Consider the following 23703-nt stretch of genomic DNA (forward strand, 5'->3'; position numbering starts at 1 on the left):
GTTTCTTTCCAAAGTCATAATATTACTTTTAATTTCACAATCAATACAATGGCCAAAGAACCATATAAGTCCTAGAGCTACAAGTAGATCACCCGTTCCATAGACTCTACACCTAATCATGGAGGACAGTTTTATCTGACGGACATTTGAATCCTTCCAAAATCCATTGCCAACTCTCTTTTCCTGTATTATGATCCAACCCCAAACACATCTTGGTACATCATGTGAGGCAGTCAGGTGGTACAATGGATATAATGATGGCACTGCAGTCAGAAGGAACTGCGTTCAAATCCAGTCTTAGACATTAACTAGCTGTGGAATCTTGGGCAAACCATTTAACCTTTGTTTCTCTCAGTATCTTCAACCATACAATAGAGATACTAAATAGCACTTACCTCCCAGGATTCTCATGACGATCAAATGAGATAATATTTATAATGTATTCAGCACAATTATCAAATGAGAAAATATTTATAAAGTGTTCAACATACAATAAGCATTCTATCAATATTATTAATATTACTATTTTAAATTTGCTCAGGATATTCTTTCTGCCTGCTATAATCCCAGTTATCTTTTATAGTCCACTGATCTCTAATGGTGTTGACCTTCCCTCTCATCTTACATATTTTGTTTTATAAATCTCTAGCATCTTTATCATATAATAGTACATAGAAAAGTTATGTAGATTGGTAACTAATGGTCTTATTAACTTATAAATTCTGTGCAAGTAGGGACTTTATCTCTTCTAATATTTGTGTCTCCCCAGCACATAACATAGTGCAGTGAAAACAGTAGATGCTTAACAAAAAAAAAAATTCTCTTATTATAAATAGACTGTGAACCATATGGAGCTGATTAAGAGACACTATGACTAGTTTAGGGCAAAATCACCCAGTAAGAAGAAAACAAAGAATCAATATACACTTTCCTGTTTCAGTATCTTCCAGTAGGATGCAAGCTCTTAGTTCCCTTTCATATTCATGTCCCCAGCATCTAGAACAGAATCCAGCCCATAGCAGATACTTAATAAATATTTTTTGACTGATAGATTATTGGTGGTGTTACAGCAGCAATATTACTAGGTCAGATTCTCAAATGGATCTTTGATCTCATTGTTCTAGAAGTTCACTCCAAAATGCAGATCACAATCCATACATGCATACATGACCGCCCTTCCTCTGTGACTCTTGCCCATGTCATCCCTTAAATTTCTCACAGAGGGTCCACCCAGGGTGTTGTAGGCCTTCTTCCATTTTTCCTAGAATTGCAAGGGTATCTGTGGAGCACTCTGACTAACTGCCTTCTGTCCCTTCCCTTCATCATGTGACCAGATCCTTCCCATCATGCAATACCTTGACAGTATTTTTTCACTCTGTTCTTTTCTAAAATTCCTCATCAATTATGTATTACCTGCCCACAACTACCATGAGCCTTCTATTGCTCTCTATACAATATTCATTTTTTAATTCTTGTAGGAATACTTCATATTTTGCTGTCATAAAGCAGCAATGATGAAATTGTGAGTGTTATAAATAGAGAAGTTTGTTTTCCTGAGAAGCTTGGCATCATTAAAGTTTTGCAATTTCCTGAGAATAATTCCACCTACTTGTCCTCTTCTTGTTTTTCAGTTCTGAATTGTCCATCTATACTTCCTGTCCCAGATGTACATACTAGTCAAGCTTTGTAAGATATCCATCCAAATGTATGTTTTAGTGTGGAGAATTAGTTTTTTTTCATCTCTCTGGTCTGTATGGTGTGGATGGTTAGACCAAACTCCTTTGCGTGATTACAGAACTCTTCCCTGTAATATTCCAGGGCTTCATGCAATCTAATACAATGGCATGCAAATTAGGAGTATCTCAAGGAGTTTACCATCCACAGAGAATCTCTTTTTCATTTGGGTCCCTATACTGGGTCCCTTTAGTAAACACTTTTGGTGAACATACTGCTTTATCCTCCACCTCAACATCAGAAGGTTATTTAAGCTGTTATCTCTCTTAAGTGAGAGGCAATCCTAGTATTAAGTAGATAGGGAGATGGCCTTGGAATCAAGAAAACCTGGGTTAAAGTCCTGCCTCTGAGGCATACTGGGTGTTTGACCCTGAGAGTATCATTTTACTTAATGCTGTAGGCAATTCTCTAAGATAATAAATTGAAGAAAAGGTGCTGACCCTGTATTGGTAGAATGCAGTTCCTCATCTGAGAATTCTTCAGGCCAATAAAATCAAAGATCAAGTCCCTATTTTAAATATAATCTTGAATAATGCTAATGCAATGAAAGCACTTTATTATGGGGGGAAGAGTCTATAAAGTACATTTTGCTACTCTTAAGTATTTTTTTCATAATCAGCATCCAATAAGCAGAGAAGAATCTTCTATTCCTTACATTGTTCAACTAATTGCCAATGGACTAATTGTCCATTATTGAATATTTCTTGAGAATGCCCACTTGTTATACTTTCAAGGGTGTCTCTTCCCAAATCAGTGATTACAGATCTGGTTTTCCTGAGCGTTACTGGTTAATTCTTCATATATCCATGTGTTTTCCCTCTTTTCCTAAACTAGTGTCTTACCTCTCTCTGACTCTCTGTCACTGTCTCTGTCTCTCTGTCTCTCTGTCTCTCTCTCCTCCTCGCTCCATTATCTTCTTGCTTGTTTGCTATGCCCATTATCAGCACAGGGGATTACTGTGAGTCCTCACTTAATATTTTTCCCAGTCAAGAATAAGGCCTGATTAAATACTAAGACCTAAATTTTTAAAAACAGTGATATCTCTACCTTTTGGGTGTTTGATGCTCATTATGGATTTATCTTCAGACCCTCTTGAACTATCTTTTATCCCTCAACATTTTTCATGTCTTCACACCTATCATAGTTCCTTGTGATGCTATTATTGTTTTTTATTATTATAAATCATAGTGGATTCCTGAGACCTGCATTTTAAGCAACATTTCTGCAGATCTATCCCCAGCCCAATGCTACTGGTCTATACTTAGGATAAATACACAATCTCATAGTCAATGTAAAACTGTAAATAACTGGTATACAGAAAAAGCCAGGCAAATAAACTTTTTACAATGTGCTCTTGACACTCAGAAGTTGTCACTATCAATAGAGAATCCTTGTTCCATTTGTACTCTGAGCTAAACATTTTCCATGAAAGTGACAGACATCTTTGGTGTGTATACATTTACTGTCTTTAGACTGGCTTTTGATAATAGCTATTGAATGAAATGAGTGAAAGAGAAAGGTCTGAGGGGAAGTGATAAGATAGTTTGACTTCCCTGGCACATGCTATCTCTTGTATTATCTTCATAATGCCTTTCCACTTCAGCAAAATCATCTCACAGAGAGAAGCAATTGAGGATAAAACTTGGCAAGACATCCAACCAAGCAAAAGTTACTGCAATTGAATAAATGTGAACTGATCAATTATTGGTATGTAATCAAGGAAACTGACATAGGCACTAGTTCATACATCTAAAAGCTTAAAAAAATCAGACCAAAGGATCTGTTTACTTCATATCTGATTGATTGACTCTATTATAATCCCCAGGCAGTTATTCTAAACACTCTCCTCTTTCCTCAACTCCCAATGTCAGCTCAGGACCTATTGGTCACAAGACAACTTTAGTTCCTACTTTACTGAGATGACTGAGCAAATTTATTTTCATTTCTTTCCCTTCCCTGCTATTTTACATATCAAAATCTCTTTATCTTTTTTAACCATTTTCATTTTGTTTCCTCCAGTCTCAGAGCTCGAAGTAGTCCTTCAACTTACCTACTTATGTCTTTGATTCTATGCCCTCCAGTCTCCTCTGAAATCTTTACCCATTGATTATTTCCTTTTCTCTCATATTCAATTTCCTCTTAGCTCCTAGCTTCTTTATTTAGTTGCCAAAACATGCCCCCACTCTTTAAAAACTTTCACTTGACCCTACTATCATCTCAAGCTATTGTGCTATATTTCTTCTCTTTTTCACTATTCTGTTCCTACAAAGAGTAATCTACAATCATTTCCTCTACCTCCTAACCACCCATTTAGTATTCCTTAATTCCTTACTCCTTGGCTTTTGACCTCATCACTTTTTTAAACTGCTAAATAAAGAGTCACCCATTGCCTTGCAGTTGCTAAATCCAATAACCCTTCTCAGTTCTTATCCCCTCTGCCCCTTCTGTAGGACCCACCTTGTCTGTAGTACAATGGAATAAGCAACGGCTCTTAAGTCAGAGGACTTGACTTTTTCCTACCTCTGACAGTTATTAACTATGTGACCTTTGGCAAGACACTTAATCTCCCTGAGTCTCAGTTCATTTTCTTTAAAATGAGGGGGTTGAATCAGATGACCTCTGAGGTCCCATAAGTCTACCTCCATAAGTCTGACTCTTTGGAACAGTCTCTACTCTCTTGACTTCAATAACACTATCTTCCTAGCAATATAACTGCTCCTCAGTATATTTTATAACTCTCCTCTGGTTTTTATCTACCCTCATTCCAAGACTCTGTTATAGACCTTCTTCTCTTTCTTTCCTCAGTAGTCACTTCCTGACTAATCTCATCTTCCACACATTCAATTTTTATATCTGCACAGCTGACTTTCTAAACAATATATCGAATTCTCAACTCTTTGAATTGCAGTCCCAAATCACCCACTGCCTCTACCTGCGTATCCTGCTGGCATCTCAAATGCAAAATATCCAAGACTGAATTCATTGTCCTCTTTTCTAAATTTTCCCTTTCTCCCAATATCTCTATTTTTGTTGAGGCCACCAGGCATACAGATTCAGGGTCATCTTTTACTATTCTCTCTCCCTAATCATCCTCCTACACACACACAGATGCACGCACATGTGCACACATACACGTGCACACACACATGTGCATATCTAATCCATTCCCAAAGTCTGGCAACTATCCCTCCACAAGAACTCTTGCCTCTGTCCTCTTCTCTCCATTCATATCCTAGTCTAGACCTTATCACATCTCACCTGGATTATATCAATAGCCATGTAACTGGTCTCCTCACCTCTGGTCTCTCTCTTTTCCTATCTCTCCTTCAAATCACTACCAAAAATCATCCTCCTAATGCAAAAATCCAACCATGTAATCTCTTTCATTGAAAACTTTCAGTGATTGCTTGTTGTTTTTAGAATAGATTACAAAATCTTTAGCCTGGCAGTCAAGGACCTGGACAATCTGGCTCTAATCTCCCTTTCCAGCCTGATAACACATCACTGCAATTCATGATTCTATGCTCCAGCCAAACTGAAGCTCTAACTATTCCTTGAACTCTGCATGCCATCTCCTAATTCTTTGCATTTGTACAGACTATATCCATGTCTGGAATATACTCCTTCTTCATCTCTACTTTTGAGACTCCCCTTACTTTAATGTTCAACTCAGTTGCTACCTTCTCTATAAAGTTTTCCCACTTTCTGTGAAAGTCTCCTTTATTTTCTTCACACACATACTAGACATATAGCTAGACTAGATGTGCCATATCCCCCAGGAGAATAGGAGATTATCATTTTTTCATCTTTGTATTCCAAGAGTCTGATACAATGCCTTACACATAATGTCTGTTGAATGAAATTAAATTAATTCTTTCCATTCCATTTTAGTTGAGGTTTAATGGAAATCTATTTTTGTGAGGGAACTCTGAATCGATTGGCCACAGACAAATGTTTGTGCTCTCTTAGTTGAGTGGAATTCTCTTGGTCTAACAGTAGGAGATGACTGAGGTGACTGAAAAGAAATAGAGTAACACTAAGAAATATCAGCCAACTCAATGTAATTTTGCTGAACTAAATAGCAATGTGGCAGATCTGATGATCTGGGGAAATAAGTTAAAAGGCTAAACTTTAGGTAGAATTCAATTTGTTGCCTATTTCATTTCAAATTTTCCCTGTTAACTAGTTTTCTGTTGTGAAAATGATTCCCACCCCCACCCCCACATTGCCTCAGGTAAAGAGATAACACACCAATTACATCAATATTCCATTGAATCTCATCTATGTCAAAACTCCCTCCAAATATAAAAATTGCAACACATCAGTTTAATCTCCTCAATCTGGAACTTGCCTAAACACCTCAATTGTAACAACCATAACTTATTTCTAAATATTTTTTTTTAAATCCATGAAGCAGATACAAAATGATAACATGGCATCCTTTGTCATTTGTGTGGTATACCGTGGGATGCTTTTTCTCCCTGAGACTATTTCTAGGTTTGTCCAACATTGGATTGATAATAATAACTTACGTTTAGTTAGTGCTTTCCATACAACTTTCCCATATAACATGCAGTGCAAGGCTTATCGTTTCATCTTTACAAGTGAAGAGCCTGGGTTCAATCTGAGAGGTGAGCAGTTAGAGCTTGCCCATGATTACATCCAGACATTAGGCAGGACTTACAGAAGGCCTCCTCAGTTCAGTGATAGGACTCTATCTACTATAACATTATTTCTCAAAATCTACATCAAGTATCTTTCAAATAATCTGAACCCAAATTCTTTAAAATACCATAGGTTTTTTCAGCACTGATATAGCCCAGCTTGATTATAATTACGGTTGTTGTTTGCTGAAAAGATCTGCCAGCACTGTTGTATAGTGGCTCTAGTCTTAGAAGTTAAAGACCAAGGTTTGAGTTTTGATTCTAGCACATGTTTGCCAGGTGAACTTGGGCACGTCTTATTTATTACCTCTGAGGAACCACAGTTTCTTCATTTGTAGAAATGTCTTAATACTTTACCTAACTACCTCTCAAGATTGTTATGAGGGAAGCACCTTAACCAGAAGGGGTGATGATGGGGGGGGAACATGCTAGGATGAAATATTTTTGTATACAACCAGTGAGGGACTTTATTTTGCTCAATTATGAATATTCATTTCAAGGCATTTATTTTTTTTTTATAGTTTTTCCCTGAGAAGGTGGGAAGTGGGAGGAAGAGAAAACAGATTTTTATTAATTAAAACATTTCTTTAAATAATAGAGAAGTGGGGTGCTCTGAAATGTTGCACATAGATTCAAATGAGGTCACTGTAGTATTCATTTTCTTAATTGTTTTGTTTTGTTACAAGAGACCTCTCATAGAGTAGGGGTGAATTGTAAATGCTTATAATGTAAAAACAACGCACATCAACAGAGCTTAAAAGGAAAAAGGAATGAATATAGAAATAGGAGCCATTCTCCATATTTCTATCATAGGTTTGTGACTGTGGAAGTAAGTGAAATAGTACTCCACTGGGCAAGTCACTTAACTCTATTTGCCTCAGTTTCCTAATCTGTAAAATGAGCTGGAGAAGGACATGGCAAACCACTCCAGTATCTTTGTCAAAAAAACTTCAAATCAGTCCATGAAGAGTCGGATAGGACTTTATGATTTACAAACCCATTTTCACGTCCATTATCTCATTTGAACCTCATAAAAGCTTTGTGGAAAAGATAACAAGTATCATTACACCCTTTTTATAGATGACAACTTAGACTCGAAAGATTGCATGACTTTTGAAAGTCCTAAAGTGTATCTTCTGTGCCACAAGAGGCAGCGTGGTAAAAAGAGATGACCTCAAAGTCAGGAAGACATGCGTTTAAATCCTATCCCTGTCACATGCTAGATGTGCAATCCTGGACAACCTCTCCGTACTCTAGGGAAGCTACTCTCTAAGATTAGACACTTCAGAGAAGAGGCCAATCTGTGTTGGGCGAGGGAATTGATTGAACTAGGAATCCCCTGTACCAATGAAATCACAGGTCTAGGTCCTTTCCCTTTTCTCTTGCCTAAGGTATCACAATTGGTAAATAGAATAGCTAAGATTTGAATGCATTCCTTTCTAATCTAAATTCAGTATTAGTTCTACTAGATAACATATATCCACTTTGAGAAGAGGGAAGGCCAGTTCATCTTACTCTTAAATAGCACTAATATCTGAGAAGCTCGGGACTAACCACAAATCTCATGGTTAAACTTACTTTTCAAATTACTACAGTAAAAAAATTATGCTAGATCTTTTTTTAAATAACAAAAATCTAGAAAGAACTATTTTCTTAATCATCGGATAATGCATTAAGGGCTCAAAGGAAACTCAGAGCTTGCCTAGTTTATGTTCTTCCTGTTAAAGATGAGGAAACCAAGACACAGAGTGACTTGCTTAAGAGCAGACAGCTAGTAAGTAGTATTTCCCCATGATTTGGGGGAGAACATTTTTTAAACATGAGTAAAAACATTGTCTAAAAACTATATGACTTCAGTTGCAAACCTCTACTTCATCTCCTAGAGAACCATCAATGAATTATTATTTGGGCAACTGTGGCAAAAAAAAAAAGAAAAATACTACCATATTTTTATGCCAGGGAAAGTTGTCAATTCTTGGAAAGAATGAATCTATAAGGTTTCTTATAGCAGTCCCCTACCATTCTAGATGGTTTCCAAAGACCATAAAACCTTTAGCTTAGGTCTTCATGCTTCCTAAGAGATAATAAGAGGACATGCGAAAGTGCTCATAAATGCAAAGAATCACTTTATTTGGCATCATCATATAACTAGTTATGGGGGCAAGTTTTAAAACTTGCACACAATGCAACAGTTTAACTCAAAGCTAAAGTATAGGGGGGAAATTTTTAGACCTTCTTAGTCAGAGTATGACCACTTCTGCAAGACCAGTGATTTCCTTATCACACAAGATGCTCAAGAAACTGTGGTCACACGAAAAAAGAAAAAAGGAGGGGGCAGTTAGGTGGCACAGTGGATAGAGCACTGGTCCTGGAGTCAGGAGGACCTGAGTTCAAATCCAAACTCAAACCAGATGCTTGACACTTACTAGCTGTTACCCTAGGCTTAATTTAATCTCAATTGCCTCACATAGAAAAAGAAAGAAAAAAGAAACTATAGTCACATCAAAGTTCAGAATCCATGGATGGTCCCAAATCAGGTTATTTACCCCGAGGCTTTCATCCAATTGCAGGTGTGAGAATCATGCAGGTAATTCTTTTAAACAGCCATCCAACCAAAACTTTTCATTTGTTCTATGCCACCAAGGCATGTAATTCCACACTTAGCAGTTAAATAAAAACACAATGCAACTTCTGATGATTCATTTATTATTCAGTATAAAAGAACACTTTTAGAAAACACCCAACAAAATATGGGAAGGGGGAGATTCCCTTATACCAGAGTATAATTCCTGAAGGCAGGGGGATTGATTAAATGGTGGTTCGACATCACTTCCTTCTCTATAATTCTGGGACATTTCACAGTTCCAATAGCTGATAGAATACTGGGAAAGACAAAGAAAGGTGGGAGGCAGTTAATAACAGAGATATGTAAAGGTGGGTGAGTAATAACATGTCATGGTGTGGGGGACCTGATGAGAGAAAGTGAATATAGAAAATGTTTACCTGTATAAGGAATGTTCTTGTCTTTTCAAAAAAGAAGGATCTAAGTTGCCTGAAAAGAATTACACTATGAAATTATTTTAACAGTTGAATCTTGGAGATCAACAAATCCCTAAGACACCAGCACTTACTATTACTCACCCACCCTACTGTACTTCACTATATATAAGAGCGTACATAGAGGAGGGAACATTTCTAAACCTGCCTTGATTGAGGCAAAAATAGATTTGGAGGAGGATCTAAAAAAGAAAATTTTTAGCAATATGTTATTTTCACCTATCACCATTTATGGAGAGATGAGAGGTATTGCAGAATTCTAATGAACTGAAGGAAGTCTAAAATCACATACCCACCTAAGCACCAAATTTGTGATAAGTAACTTTGTCTTGGCTTAAAACTTCTGTAGTTAAAGACACAAAGAGATGTCTTTCTTATCATGCCCTTAGAAGTAATCATATTCCTTGCTACCTGCACAACTATTAACCAAGCATATCAGATATAATCATCTAAAGGCTCAGGAAGAAAGGGTCTACTTCTTTTGCTTATCTTGTCTAAAAAACTCCCACCATTGGCATTTCTAGCGATGACTTGCTAGATGTTTGGAATCCCTGATTCTCCTCGTAAACTAGAATGTCAATTTAACCAATGACGATTTAATATGCATTACAAGCAACCAGAATTCTATTCACCAGAATCTTGCCCTTTCATTCCTTTTCTCCTTGCACAGGATTGCAGCCAACAGCCATATCTGTAATGCCCTCCTTTCTCACCTCTGACTCTAAGAATCCCTAGTTTCCTTCCAAGGGGAGCTTAAAGGATACCTTCTGAACATGAGGACTTTTCTGATCTTCCACTTGTGTGTCTTGAAATTACCTTGGGTCACTTTGTACATACTTCAGATTTGTGTATCTTTGTACATTAAGCTTCTGGAGAGTAGGGACTTTCATTTTTTATCTTTAAGCTAACAGTACCCAGCACAGCATCTTGTGCTGTGGAAACTTAATGTTTGTTGAATTGAATATGCGAAATAGCCCCCAAGCAAAACAAAGCAAAAAAATAGTTTCAAGCTTCTAACTAAAGTGTACATTTGCTATTAGAGGAGAACTGAGCTGAGACCCCCTGGAGGACACTGTTAACATTAGCTTCAGAAAAGAGTGGAAGTCCCAAATGCCCCTGCTGTTTAGCCTCCCAACCCCATCCTCCCCAACCCACCCCTAGGTAGATAGATAGATAGATCATGTAGATTTGCTAGTGGCACAGGTGACAACAACTACAGTGGTTCCTCTGTTCCTTTGATGAGATCAAATGCAGGACCAGGCAGTTTATCAGAAACCAATCCAGACAGTCAAACCAAACAGATGGAAGTCATAAGTTATTGGTTGCAAATCTGGCAGGGCTGGAGGCCATTCTCATTACAAGCACGACACCGTAGAGCCCGGTAAGATTCTTTAAATCTATTAGCCAGCATTGAAAATTTGCTTCCGTGGCACAGAGAACAAGTAGCGCTGCCTGATCCTCTACAGTGGAAGCAATTGTGTTCAGGGATCTCCCCTTCCTGAAAGAAATAAAGCCAAGAGTTAGTTACTCTTTCAACACAGGCCCTTCATTTCCACAAATGGTTCTAGGCAAGGAAAGAGAGTAGCAAAAGATTTCAGAATATTGCCACAAGTGTCTCATATAAGTAGCGGCCAGAAGCAATGGCTACACCAGAGACTCATAATTTACATTTACATAATTTACGTTTATATTGCGCTTTAAACTTTGCAAAATGCTTTACATGTATTATATTTTTTGATCCTTACAAGAACCCTGGGAAGTGGATGTTATTTCCCCATTTTACACCTGAGCCTATTAAGGCAGACAGAGGTTAAGTGACTTGCTCAGGGCCACACCTCTGATCAGTATCTGAAGTGGGATTTGAAATCAGGTCTTCAGCTCTATACGCACTGATGCCTAGATGTCTGCATAGGAATTCATATTGTTATATATAATTAGTCATTTTAAAGACTGGGCTAGACAAATGCTTTCCACTCTATGAAGCTATAATACTCTGTTGTTAAATTCTGCAAAACCTTTCATGTAAATCATGTGATGTGTAGTCATTGTTTCCAGTGGGTTAAAATTAGTTTTGTTTTGACCCTTTTACAGATAGCTTGTATGCTAATTAGGGGTATGTCAATTATGTAGCCTTCTTCCAGTTTTCCTATGTACGGCTATGAAAAAGCTTTGGACTCTAATGCTACATTTTTGAGCCTCCTTTCCCAATCTTATGACCTTATCATTTTCACTTTTCCTCCTTTACTGCATGCCAACTACCACCACACTGCAGGATCATGGTGTGTATTAACTCTTGTGATTCTTCCTAGAGGTAAAGGGAGCTGAACCTTTTTCAAGGAAGTTCTGGTTCTGTGAAATAAAACCAGTACAACTGGCAAAGGAGGTTCAAGGGATGCTGATGAATTTTTTTTTTTGGTAATGAATTGTTGACTTGTGTTTCCTGATTCATTAATGTGAGGGAGACTGAGGAATACTGACATTTTCCCCATCATTATTCAAAAAGAATAAAATGTTTTCAAAAAAGGTATCTTAGGGAAAAATTAACAATCTACATTTTTCTCAAAACTCCATTTTTATGGCCAAACTTGGACCTGATTTGTTTGTGCCACAAATGAGGTTCCCAGGAAATAATTTCTATCTCAGGCAATATCTCACACCCTAAATCTAGGGAATTCTAATGTCTATACACTTTGCAAAGTGTTATCCCCAAGTGAACCATAAGGGGGAAATGATAGTTCACATTCACATAGGGCTTTACTATTTACCAAGTACTTCCCTCACCACAATCCTATGAGGCAAGAAGTTAACTTATACCTCCATTTTCCAGATGTGGGAACTGAGATTGAGACCCCCATCTCTTAAAGGAGGATAAATAAAAATTAGCTGTTCAGAGTTACAACTAGTAAAGAAATCAGAGTGCTTCTTTAGCATGACCTTACTTCTCAAGAATTACCTCCCAATTTCTTGAATAGTTTCTAGGTATTGTGTTTCCTTTTCAATACAAGTCAAACACTAAGAAAACAGATAACTCTAGATGGACCTGAGATTTTTATTCTTCTCTCAGGGTCTGTTTTTCCCCATCCTTCTTTTTAGATTTTTTTCTTAAAAAAAAAAAGACAAATAATATGTCTCAATGGAAACCAAGGTTCTGAGTAAAATCACATAAACCATACAGAAGTTCTAGTGATTTATGAGATCAAGTCAAGCAAGCACACATTTTTTTCTCTGTGTTTCATTGCCTCTGAGTTCAATTTTCTCTCCTTTCTTTTCTTTCCTTTTTTTTCAATATTGCTAAATATATGGGTTCAAGGATTATTCTGACTTTCATACATACTCCTTGATCTTTTATAAAGGTCCCCAATACCTTTATTCTTCCATGTAGTGGAACAAAAAGTCACTTGGTCAGAAGAAACTCCTTGATGATCTTTGGCCTTTTTAAAAATGAAACTTTTTCCAGAGAATAAGGATACAAGTGGTATTTTAATACATAGTTCAGAAGGAAGGTAAATTAAGTGCAATCTTTTACTGTAGCATCTTGGCTGTACAATTCTGTCTTAATTTGGAGCATAGCTTCTAAAACTCACAAATCTCTCAAAACTGAAATTTAAAATAATTTTTATACCAGGTTTGCTGAAACATACTTTAATCTAGTTCTACTTTGTCCTGATGTCTTTTTTCTTAACAAATAAGGAAAGTGAATCCCTCAAAGGAAGGATTCAGACCCATGTCTGTCAAGCAACACTTCCCACTCTCCATCCATTGTATCACACTGTCTCCCTGCTCAGAATTTTAATAAAATCAGTCTCTCCTGAACAATAACTGTTGCTCAAATTACATGAAAACGTGGGGGGAAATTATAAAATATTGTATCCATTGTATCGCACTGTCTCCCTGCCCAGAGTTTTAATAAAATCAGTCTCTCCTGAACAGTAACTGTTGCTCATACTACATGAAAACATGTGGGGAAAATTATAGATTATGATTCTAGAACAGGATGGAATCTTCACAAATAGAACTATCCAGTTACCTGCTTATAGACAAATGCCCTGAACACATACCTACCTTCTCTTTTCTTGGCTGCCTCTAGAGATACAGACGTCAAACATCCTTTGGTCACTTGTTTTATTAACCCAAAGGACAAGAAATTCTTCCTTATATGCAAGGGAAGTCTCTCTTGTTTTCATTTGTGCTGTTGGTTGATTTTCCAAGTATATGAAAAATCTCTCGGTATCTCTTGCACAAAAGCCTTCCTTACATTGGAAAATAATGAAGTCCTGGACCCCTTAATTACATCATATCTCCCTTAAGGGCAGGGACTATCTTCTTTTTCCCAACACAGAGCTTTGTGTACAGTAGATGTTTAACAGTTTTATGCTGAATGAATATCCTTTCTTTAAGAAATTGATCTTCTGTGACTTTAGTTATCATTTCCCGTCTTCTCTAAAAATCTTTCCAGTATCCTTTAAAATAAAGAGTACCCTTTTTTTTGTCTTTTGGCAGGTTGATCTAATAGATGGGGAACCAGCTCTGGAATCACATTCCATCTTTGCAACCCTAGACAGTCATTGGAATTCTCAGGGTCTCTAATACTATAAATTAAAGTTTGCCAATCTGTGGCTATTAGAGAAGTTTCCTCAGTGATAAAATCAAGGATCTGGAAATCTCACCTTCCCTCCAGCAAAATAATAATATAGATTTGTATGCCAGTAATTCCTCTGATGAAATCACAGAACAAAAAATTAAAATCTTTTTAAAGAAACAGAATGATGTAATCCACTGGTTCTCAAACCTTTTAGTTTCAGGATCGCTTTACAGTCTTAAAAATTATAGAGAAAACCCCCATCAAGAGCTTTTATTTATAGGAGTTGTATCTATTTACTACACTAGAAATTAAAATATCTTAGTATTATTGTGAAAACGGTTTTTATTTTGAGGACTTCCTGAAAGTTTATATTTAAGAACTGCTGGGATAATAGATAGATAGCACTCTGGCCTTGAACGTCTCTGACCGAGAATTTGACTCTTAGTACCTAGGTGACCATAAGCAAGTTACGAATCCTCTCCTAAGCCTCAGTTTCCTCATCTGTAATATAGGGAATGTGCACTTAATTTGCAAAATTGTTATAAGGCTCAAGTAAGATAATATCTATAAAGCTCTTTGAAAACTTTAAAGCATCAAATTAGTTTCAATTATTTTCTTAAAGCACAGTGATCAAAGTAGTACAAAGTATACCAGTAATAGTATAAAACATGATAAAAGTTTTATGGATTCATTTTATTTTGCATATGTGTCTAAATAGGAACATGTAATAATACAGACTTCCTAAAGGCAGGACTCCATTGACATACACAGCACATGATAATTATGATGAGAGTGAAATTTAAAGTCAGGGGCCTAGATAGTCACTTTTGCATATGATACATCTAGAAATTTTATTGGTTGCCAATCAATTTTATTGGTTGCCAATCAATTCTCTCTCTCTCTCTCTCTCTCTCTCTCTCTCTCTCTCTCTCTCTATATATATATATATATATATATATATATATATATATGTATGTATGTATATATATATATATATATATATATATAATCCCACAATATTTAGTGTAGTGCCTATAATAGGTTCTCAATAAATATTTCATTGATCAATCAATTTTTCATCCCTTTTTTCCTTCTCTCCTCTCTCCCTGCTTATCCTTGCTACATCTACTGCACAGGCAACTGCTTTCCCATTCCTTCCTACAAAGTAAATTCATATAAGAATGCTTTTTGTACATGGAATGAATTAATAAATAAAATTATCAAAACGGTGTGTACTAAACAATAATGAGGCTTCAATATCCATTTCTAATATTTCTAAATGACAATTTTTTCATCGATCATTATGTCCAATCGAGCAAATTATCTCATTTATGTATAAAGTGAGAAGGTTCAATGAGATAAGCTAGTTATAGGTAGTATTATAGCATATTTGCAAAATGCTTTATAAATATTATCTTTGTAAAACTTACAAATCCTCACCACAAGGAGGTAGGTGCTACTATTATCTCCATATTTCAGATGAGAAAACTGAAACAGACAGAGATTAGTTGACATGTCCAGGATCATACAGCTAGTGGATCCCTACGATCTTCTTAGTGATTATGGGATTCCCTGGCCTTCCAATTCTAAAGTTATATGTTTCTAAGATTATCTATAATGGCCAGCTAAGCTTTTGTTTTAAAGAGTGTTCATATAGCTTTTAACTTGTTCTCAGCCTAGGAATGTGAAGAGATTTCCCCCCAAAAAAAACATAAATCATCATAAAATCAAGCAAAATAGTAAGATTCTTCATCTGAACAAAGTTTTATTGTCCAGGGGTCAGCTATTTAAAGACTGAATGTCTGCCCATAGCCAAGAATGACTTCAAAACAGGGGTAGGCAATCTTGACTTCAGAAGTGTGGTCATAAAACATGCCTTCCTTCTCTCAGTAGATGGGTGGTAGACTGAGTACAGAGTGAAGCACATGTTGTCAGACAGAATCAATGTATTTGTTTGTTTTACTTAACTGTACTTCTCTGTTACAAGAGAAGGCAATAAGGGGGAGGTTGACTGTAAAGTGAATGCAATATAAAAAAGACATCTAAAATATTTTTTATACATAAGTTATTGATATAATGACAATAGCTTACATTTCTATAATGTGCCTTCTTCTAACTTCATATTCTCTAGTAGTCTTGGTTCCATGTGCTTTTGGAAAAGACACTTCCATTGGGGAATACAACAAGTTAACAACTTACTTAGAAGATGTTTGCATTTTTCTTCAGTCTTTTCTTAAACCATAAGGAAGTATCTGTCAGCGTGACCTTTGTGAGAACTAAAGCAGACAAAATATGGGAAGTGAGGAAGCAGGAAAGATTCTCATAGTCATGTGGTCTCTGTGGTGGAGATCCCCATGACAGAAACCCAATCACAGTCCACTTTACCATACCTGGATATATTGGTTGTGGGCAAATGTGGTTTCTGTTTCTGGCAGTGGGCCATCAGTCTGATCACCGTCTCCGTCACCCTCTTCTTTGCTCACCACAGACTGTTCCTCAGCCTCCTCTCCCTTCTCAAGGACTTTTTTCATGAAGTCTTTTTTGTCCATTGAAGTCCGGATGATTTTCAGGTTATTAGTATAGATGATTATCTTGCCAAAATCTAAAATGGGTGGGGACTACAGAGAGTGAAAATGAGCACAGCACCTGTGATGAATCATCCAGTGAATAAGAAGCGACAGAAAAACATCTTTTATAAAATAGACTGAAGCCCAACAGTTTTACATGCACTGGTTAGAGAAGGGAGAGAATAAATGAAAGAGAGAAGAGGGAGAAGAAGAAAAGAATAGAAAAAGGAGAAAGCAAATAAAGTAGGAGAGAGATGAGGGAAGAAGAATGGAATAAAAGAGGAGAGAGAGAGGAGAGGGAGAAAGCAGAAAAGAGAGAGAAAAGATGGAAAAGGAGGGAGAAAGGAGAAGAGGAAGGAAAGAGAGAAAGCTAAATGTAAAAATTTAGACGAGGTAGAATAAAAGGAGAAGGAAGAGACAAAGAAGCTGGAAAGAAGAGAAAGAGACAGGGAAGAGACAGGAGAAGAGCTCCAAAAGGTTTTTCAATGACTCAGTCTCCAAATAGAATTGACATTCTTTTCCCTCTCATTCCACATATTTCATGCTTTACCCAAATCCACTGTGAGGTACTGAGAATAAGGTTTTTCTTTATTGTTTTTTTTAACTCATGTCTAAGGTTTTTCTTCCTGAAAACAAGTGTAAAAGTAACAGAAGAAAGATTGCTTTTGAAAGAGTCATAATTTCAATCAAGCATAGTAAATAGAAGGCCAGATTCCTCCAAGGAGACTAAGGCCATATCTGTGGCTCAGCAGCAAGGTCAGATGTAAAAAGAGGAAATTATGGATATACTTCATTTCAAAGGGTCTTCATAAAAAGTGGCAGATTGGCTCCAATGGACCTTCTGAATTTGTCTGATTCCATTTCATATCTACCAACTGAGCCTAACATGAATTTATTTAATGACTTGTCTTATGTTAGGCCTAGACAGACCAGTGAGGGTTATTAATGAAAATAACATCAGGAATGATAACTGATTGCTTTTAAGCAAAACCATTTACATCCCATGATTTTTTCCTTTAATGAACTGTCTTGCAGAGATGATAGACTACCATCACCTAATATTACTGATATGTGATGTAAAAAAATGTGAAAGGCAATGTGCAATGGGAAGAACTCTGAGAATTATGAAATGCAACCTAGTGTAGTACATAGGGCACTGTACTTGGAGTCAGGAAGACCTGAGTTCAAATCTCACCTCAAACATTTATTAGCATTATGAACCCAGATAAGTTAACTTCTCTGTGCTGAGTTACTTCATATAAAAATGAAAGAAATGAATGTCCTTTCAGTTCCATTCATCTCTAACTTCATGATACTCTGACTATGAATACTAGTTTTAGGATTGGAGGACTCAAGCTTGAATCCTGACACACTACCTGTATGATCTTAGGCAAGTCACTCAACCACTGGGTTTCAAAGATATATCTATTTATATATCTATAAAATACAAAAATTGAAACAAATGACCTCTGGATTCCCTTCTAATTCTATGAAAAGGTAAGGCCACATTGGTGTAAAGTTCTATTATTATAAAACTGAATTCAGCAAATATTTCTTAAGCCATTATGTTCAAAGCTGTGTGCCAGATTCTGTGAGCAATTAAAAAAAAAAAACAGATTGTATCTTCATAGAGTTTAGAATATAGTGAGGAAGATAAACCATTTACATTAACAACTATATAGCAAGGTTGGATACAAAAGTGCAGTAAGAAAGATACAAAAAGTGAGGTGTTCTCATTAGAGTGAACATTCATTTAGGGAAAGGGGGTCAAAGAAGGCTACCTGGAGATGCAATTTGAACACTGAAAAGTGAATAGGAATTGAACAGGGAGAACAAGGAAAGGAGATATTCCCAAAAGAGTACACAGAGGAATAGGACTCACAAAACTGCAAGGAAAGAAGGAAGGAAGGAGGGAGGGAGGAAGGAAGAGAGGAGGGAGGAAGAAAGGAAGGAAAAGAAAGAGAACCTGATTTTCAATAGTATAGATACTTTCCTCCTCCCAAAAACTTGCCTAAATCAGTTTAACTACCAGGGACAGCATTATATACCATTTAAATAGAATTGTATCTAAACCATAATAAATCCATTCTGGATCTACTTTTAGCAGGTCTTAATTGTCCTTTAAATTGACCTTTATATTTACCCTCCTGATTTGAAAGGATAATTTTCTGAAGCCACAAGTTTCCCTGCTGCCTGTGGTCTTCCTCAAGGGATCACGTAGCAGCTTCCATTTCTTATGGTTACATGTTAGTTGGAGTCCTCTTTCACTCTTCAGTATCAGTTTCTAAGCACTGAGAGATGTGTAGTGGCACTTCTAGAAGGCTCCATTTCCCTTCCAGTGGTAAGTAATCAAAGAGGTTAGACAGGTTATTATAAAGCTCTCCCGCTTTTTAGTTGTTTTTTTTTTTTTTTGAGACAAACTGAAAGAACCTTAAGAGATCAACTGATCGAACCCTCTGATTCCAGGAGGGTCAGTGCCTAAATCAAGAATTCTTACCTTGTGATTTATGAAGTTACTCTTTTTGTTGTTGTTTAATATGTGGCTAACTGTATTTCGATCATTGGTTTCCTTTGTATATTATTCATTTAAAAAACATTATTATGAAGTGTCCATAGGCTTCACCGGTCTGGCAAAGAGGTGTATGACATAAAAAAAAGGTTAAGAGTCCCATCTAAGACAGAAAATTTTCTGCCTTGAGCATTTCCTTTATATTCTAGCTTTAAAAATATTCAAAGATAAATATTCCACATGCTCTATTGATTAGACTTTACCATTATTCAGTCATTTTGACAGCCAAGAAGTCTTCACTGTTTCTAAGGAAACTCTCTCCACATGCAACTTAAGTTCAAGGTATCTTATTTCACATATTGTGGGAATAAAGATGGACTGGTTGGTGTACCAGTTCTACTCCTTGGAATCTGGGAATGATCAAGTACTTCCTTTTTCATAGTGCCCAGCATAGGAACAGTAGCTTTTTTTTTTTTTAATAAATATTTACTAGGGATGAGCAACCTGAAAGTCACTAGTAAAGGTAGCATTTATCCTGCCTTTCATCCCCTCTTTACAGGCTAACTGATCATTTACCTATGTTTTAAGAAAGTCTTCCTCCTTTAACCATTTCTTAAAGAACCTATTTTCCATTCCTTAAATCATTTTGCATTGTTCTCTAGTTTCTTTACATTTATTTTAAAATGAAGTTTCCCAGGATCTCAAAATTGCTAGAGTTAGAAGGAACCTCCATAGCCATCTAGTTCAGCCTATAACAAAATTTTAAAAAAGAATTCAATTTACAGCATACACAACTAGTCATCATGAATTTGCTCAAAGACCTTAGGTAAGAGGGAATCCAATAACTACTTAGTTAATTATATTTTAGGCTAGTTCTAAGTAGTAGAAAGTTCTTTTCTTATATAAAGTCCAAACTTGCCTCTGCAATTTTTACCCACTGCTCCTAGTTTTGCTAAGATCAAATGGAAGAAAGCTCTTCTCTCTTCCACAAAACAAGTTTCATTTACTCAAAGATTACTATCATGTATCTCTTCTCTCCACCCCCAAACACGAACCTTCTCTTTTCCAAGCTAAAGATTCCCATTTCTTTCAACTATTGTTTATTTGGCATCAACTTGATCATTCTAGTATACCTCCTCTGGATACTCTCCAGGTTATCAGCGTCCTCACTAAATTTTGGCACCCAGAACTGAACATGATACTATAGATGTGGTCTCACTAAAGCAAAGTACACCCAAACTATCACCTCCCTAGTGCTGGGTGCTATGCCTCTCAACACAGCCCAAGACATTAGCTTTCTTGGCTGATGTATCCCATTGTTGTCTCAAACAAGGCTTGCACTATACTAAAACCCCAAGTTTTGTTTGTTTGGTTTTTTTCAGAAAAACTGCCACCTCTTGATTCACTGAATTCCATAGTTATTTATTGACTGGCTACTTACTATGTTCTAGAAATTGTGTTAGAAATTCAGGGTATGAATGATGTATAAGACAGTGTTCCTATCCAGGGAGATTAGTTTGGTAGGAAGAGATGAAGAATAAATAATATATAATACACAAAAGGGTGTGAAACTGCATGACAGATACAAAAGAAATGCTCAAAAAATTTCAACTTGTCAATCCCTGTGGATTCTACTGTCATAATATCTATCAATCATATCCATTTCTTTTTCTTCTTTGACACTACCCTACACCACTCTGGTTCAGGCCTACATCAACTCAAGTCAGGACTATTGAAATAGCCTGCAGTTTGGTATCCTTGCTTCAGAACTCTCTCTACTTCAATCTATTCTTCACTCAGCTATAAAAGTGATTTTCCTAAAACACAGATCTAACCATGTTACATCCCTATTCAGTGAACTCTAGTGGCTCTATTTCCTCCAGGATTAAATATAAAATACTTTGTTTGGCTTCTAAAGCACCTCATAACCTGGCCTCTTTCACCTTTCCAGGTTTCTTAAGCTTTATCCAGTGATAAAGGCTTCCTTGCTGTTTCTCATACAAGAAAATGTATTTTCCATTTCCCAACTCTGTGATTTTGACTGGCTATCCACCATGCCTGGAATGTTCTCCCTCTTCAACTACATCTCCTGGTTTTTCTGACTTCTTTTAAGTCTCAGATAAAATTCCACCTTCTGCAAGAAGCTGTTCCTTATGCCCCTTAAGCTATGCATAACATCTGAGACTATCTCCAATTTATCCTGCATATGTCTTATTTGTATATAGTCATTTGTATGTTCTCTCCACCATTAGACTATGAGCTCCTTGAGAGGAGAGAGGTGTTATTTTTTTTGCCTTTCTTTGTATCTCAGTGCTTAGCCCAATGTCTGATATACAGTAGGTTCTTAATAAATTACTTACTTTGTGCAAGGACCTAAAACATTTCCAAAGGACTCATGATGCAAAATGCCATCCATATCCAGAGAAAGAAATATGGAGTAGGAACGCAGAATGAAGCAGACTATTTTCTCTTTTGTTATATTTGGTTTTGTTTAGTTTTACTCATGCTCTCTTGCTTTCATTTTAATTCTTCTATGCAACATAATTAAAGTGAAAATGTGTTTATTAAGAATGTATGTGTAGAGCCTGTATATGATTGCATGCTGTCTTGGGGAGGGAGGAGGAGACAATTTAAAACTTATGGAAGTGACTGTTGAAAATCGAAAATAAAACAAACAAGCAAATAAATAAATAAATTTGGAGGAAAAAAAATTTACTTGCATTGATGATCTAAGACAATTCCAAAAAGACTCATGATGGAAAATGCTATCCACGTCCAGAGAAAGAACTACAGAGTCTGAATGCAGAAGATGCCGTATGGGTGGCAAAGATGAAATTCAAACTCAGGTTCCATAATTCCAAGTCCAGAAAGGAAAGTTCAACGATTTTTTATTGTACCACACTGCCTCCCTTAGTATGTTATAGAAATGTATTTCCTCCAAAGTAGTAAATAGAAGTCATTTAGCAGAGGACATACCTACCTAATTTTAAGTTTTTAAAAATCATGAAATACTTTCTAAAACTTCCCTGTCCTTGAACCAACTTATGCTTATCCATGATAATAAGCATCCTGAAATTCACAGATCAGATGATAACTTCATTTTTACAGTCACTTTAAACATCCTCCTCTCTCAACATTTTCTTAGTGATAAGTAGAACAATAGATTGATTTGAATTTCAGCACATCTCTCCATAACCTTCGGTGGCTGGTAAAATTGCTAATTAGAGTAAATTGCCAGACAAGGGGTAGGGGCAGATATAGGTCAAGGAAGAAAAGTAAAAGTTGTTGATCTATTGATCTGTAACCTATATAAACTCAATTCAAAAAACTTTTATTAAGCCCTTGCTGTGTGCAGAGCCCATGGTAGGTACAAATGTCTCTGTGCTGCAGCCTTTGATAATTAAACTTTTTTAAAAATGACTAGCTGCATTATCTCTTTTAGAAAAGAAAACTACTCGCTTTGCATAATTCTATAAAAGGCAGTCTAGTGGCTAGAGAATGAATGCCACTTCATAAATCAATCTATTCAATTTACACACAGAATAGCCTAGCCAAGTCCTTATAACAATTTATTATGCTGAGTGAAAATTTGAATACTATATGTGCTTACACAAATTTCCAATAACTTATCAACAGGCATGTTATTTTCCCCATGTTATTTTAATGGCTTTCCTATGTAGCTCACTTGCCATTTTTATTTTTTATTGGATGTGAGTCAAATACAAGTCTGAGATGTTTCAGTACTGATCTAAAATACTAATGATCAGAAGGATTTAAGGGGAAGCCTTTTCCAGAAAGCTAGTGAAATATGTGCAGTCCTTACCTTATGGTCATTAGTTTTGTAATCATTGAGGAGAGGCTGGCTACCTGCCAGGGTGTAGGCATTTCCCTCTCTATAAACGCTGATTCGTTGAGCAGTCAATTTTGTAGAATAAAATCTTGGTTTGGGAGCTTCTCCAGCCCCATAGACACTCTCCACTGGTTCAAAAGACTCTTGGATAAAACTGTGAGGGTACTCGTCCTTTGGGGACTCAAGTTCTTGGCCGTCTTCAAATACCTGCTTCAATACTCTACCACTGTAGGATGAAGATATTTTAAATCTCACTTTTCGGGGTTTGCTTTCACTCTTTTGGTTTGTCTTCTTCTCGGGATCATCCATTTGTAGAGATTTTGTCCTATGGTTCCCCAAAATTAACTTAGCCAGGGAAACTTTGGGCTTTGAGAAAAGTCATTTAATTTTCTCCCCTTGAGTGCATAATTAATTCAAGTTGGTGTTAGGGTACTCTCAGGTTACAGCTAAACCGACACCTGTACATTAAATATTGATAGATGCTCATGAAAATGAATGTAACTGTGGATCTGAGGAGAGAAGGGAATATGAGGTAAGTTTGATTGGTGGTTTTTTTCATGAGCTTGCCTGAGCCTGTAGGTAGATTGTTTTATTTATGTGAGCAAGTATGAATTTGGTAAAGATAAGCTAATCAGCTAACAAATATTTAAGGGCCCAACTATGTGCTCAAAACTATATTTAAAGTTGCAGGAAAAAGATACATGAGTCCTTGTCTTCCAGTATTGCACTATGGCTTAGGA

At 36.5% G+C, this 23703-nt stretch overlaps 1 protein-coding gene across 1 annotated transcript; it reads right to left on the minus strand.

The window, feature by feature from the left end:
• Positions 1–9087: 9087 nt before the first annotated feature.
• GRXCR2 (glutaredoxin and cysteine rich domain containing 2) lies at positions 9088–23272 on the minus strand. Its single transcript, XM_072630648.1, has 3 exons — positions 22937–23272; positions 16428–16655; positions 9088–10953 (listed from the first exon to the last, which is right to left on the minus strand). Exons 1-3 carry the CDS (start codon positions 23270–23272, stop codon positions 10771–10773), a joined length of 747 nt encoding a protein of 248 aa, XP_072486749.1. The 3' UTR covers positions 9088–10770.
• Positions 23273–23703: the final 431 nt, after the last annotated feature.

Source organism: Notamacropus eugenii, chromosome 1 (genome assembly GCF_028372415.1).
Source record: "Notamacropus eugenii isolate mMacEug1 chromosome 1, mMacEug1.pri_v2, whole genome shotgun sequence".
Taxonomy (NCBI): Eukaryota; Metazoa; Chordata; class Mammalia; order Diprotodontia; family Macropodidae; genus Notamacropus; species Notamacropus eugenii.

What these genes read in the sequence shown, in the direction of transcription:
- GRXCR2 (XM_072630648.1), bottom strand. Translation starts at nt 23,272, where the DNA reads ATGGATGATCCCGAGAAGAAGACAAACCAAAAGAGTGAAAGCAAACCC. An exon ending in ACAAAACTAATGACCATAAG is followed by an intron (nt 16,656 to 22,936) that starts GTAAGGACTGCA and finishes CACTCTCTGTAG; the next exon opens with TCCCCACCCATTTTAGATTT. An exon ending in CCCACAACCAATATATCCAG is followed by an intron (nt 10,954 to 16,427) that starts GTATGGTAAAGT and finishes TATTTCTTTCAG; the next exon opens with GAAGGGGAGATCCCTGAACA.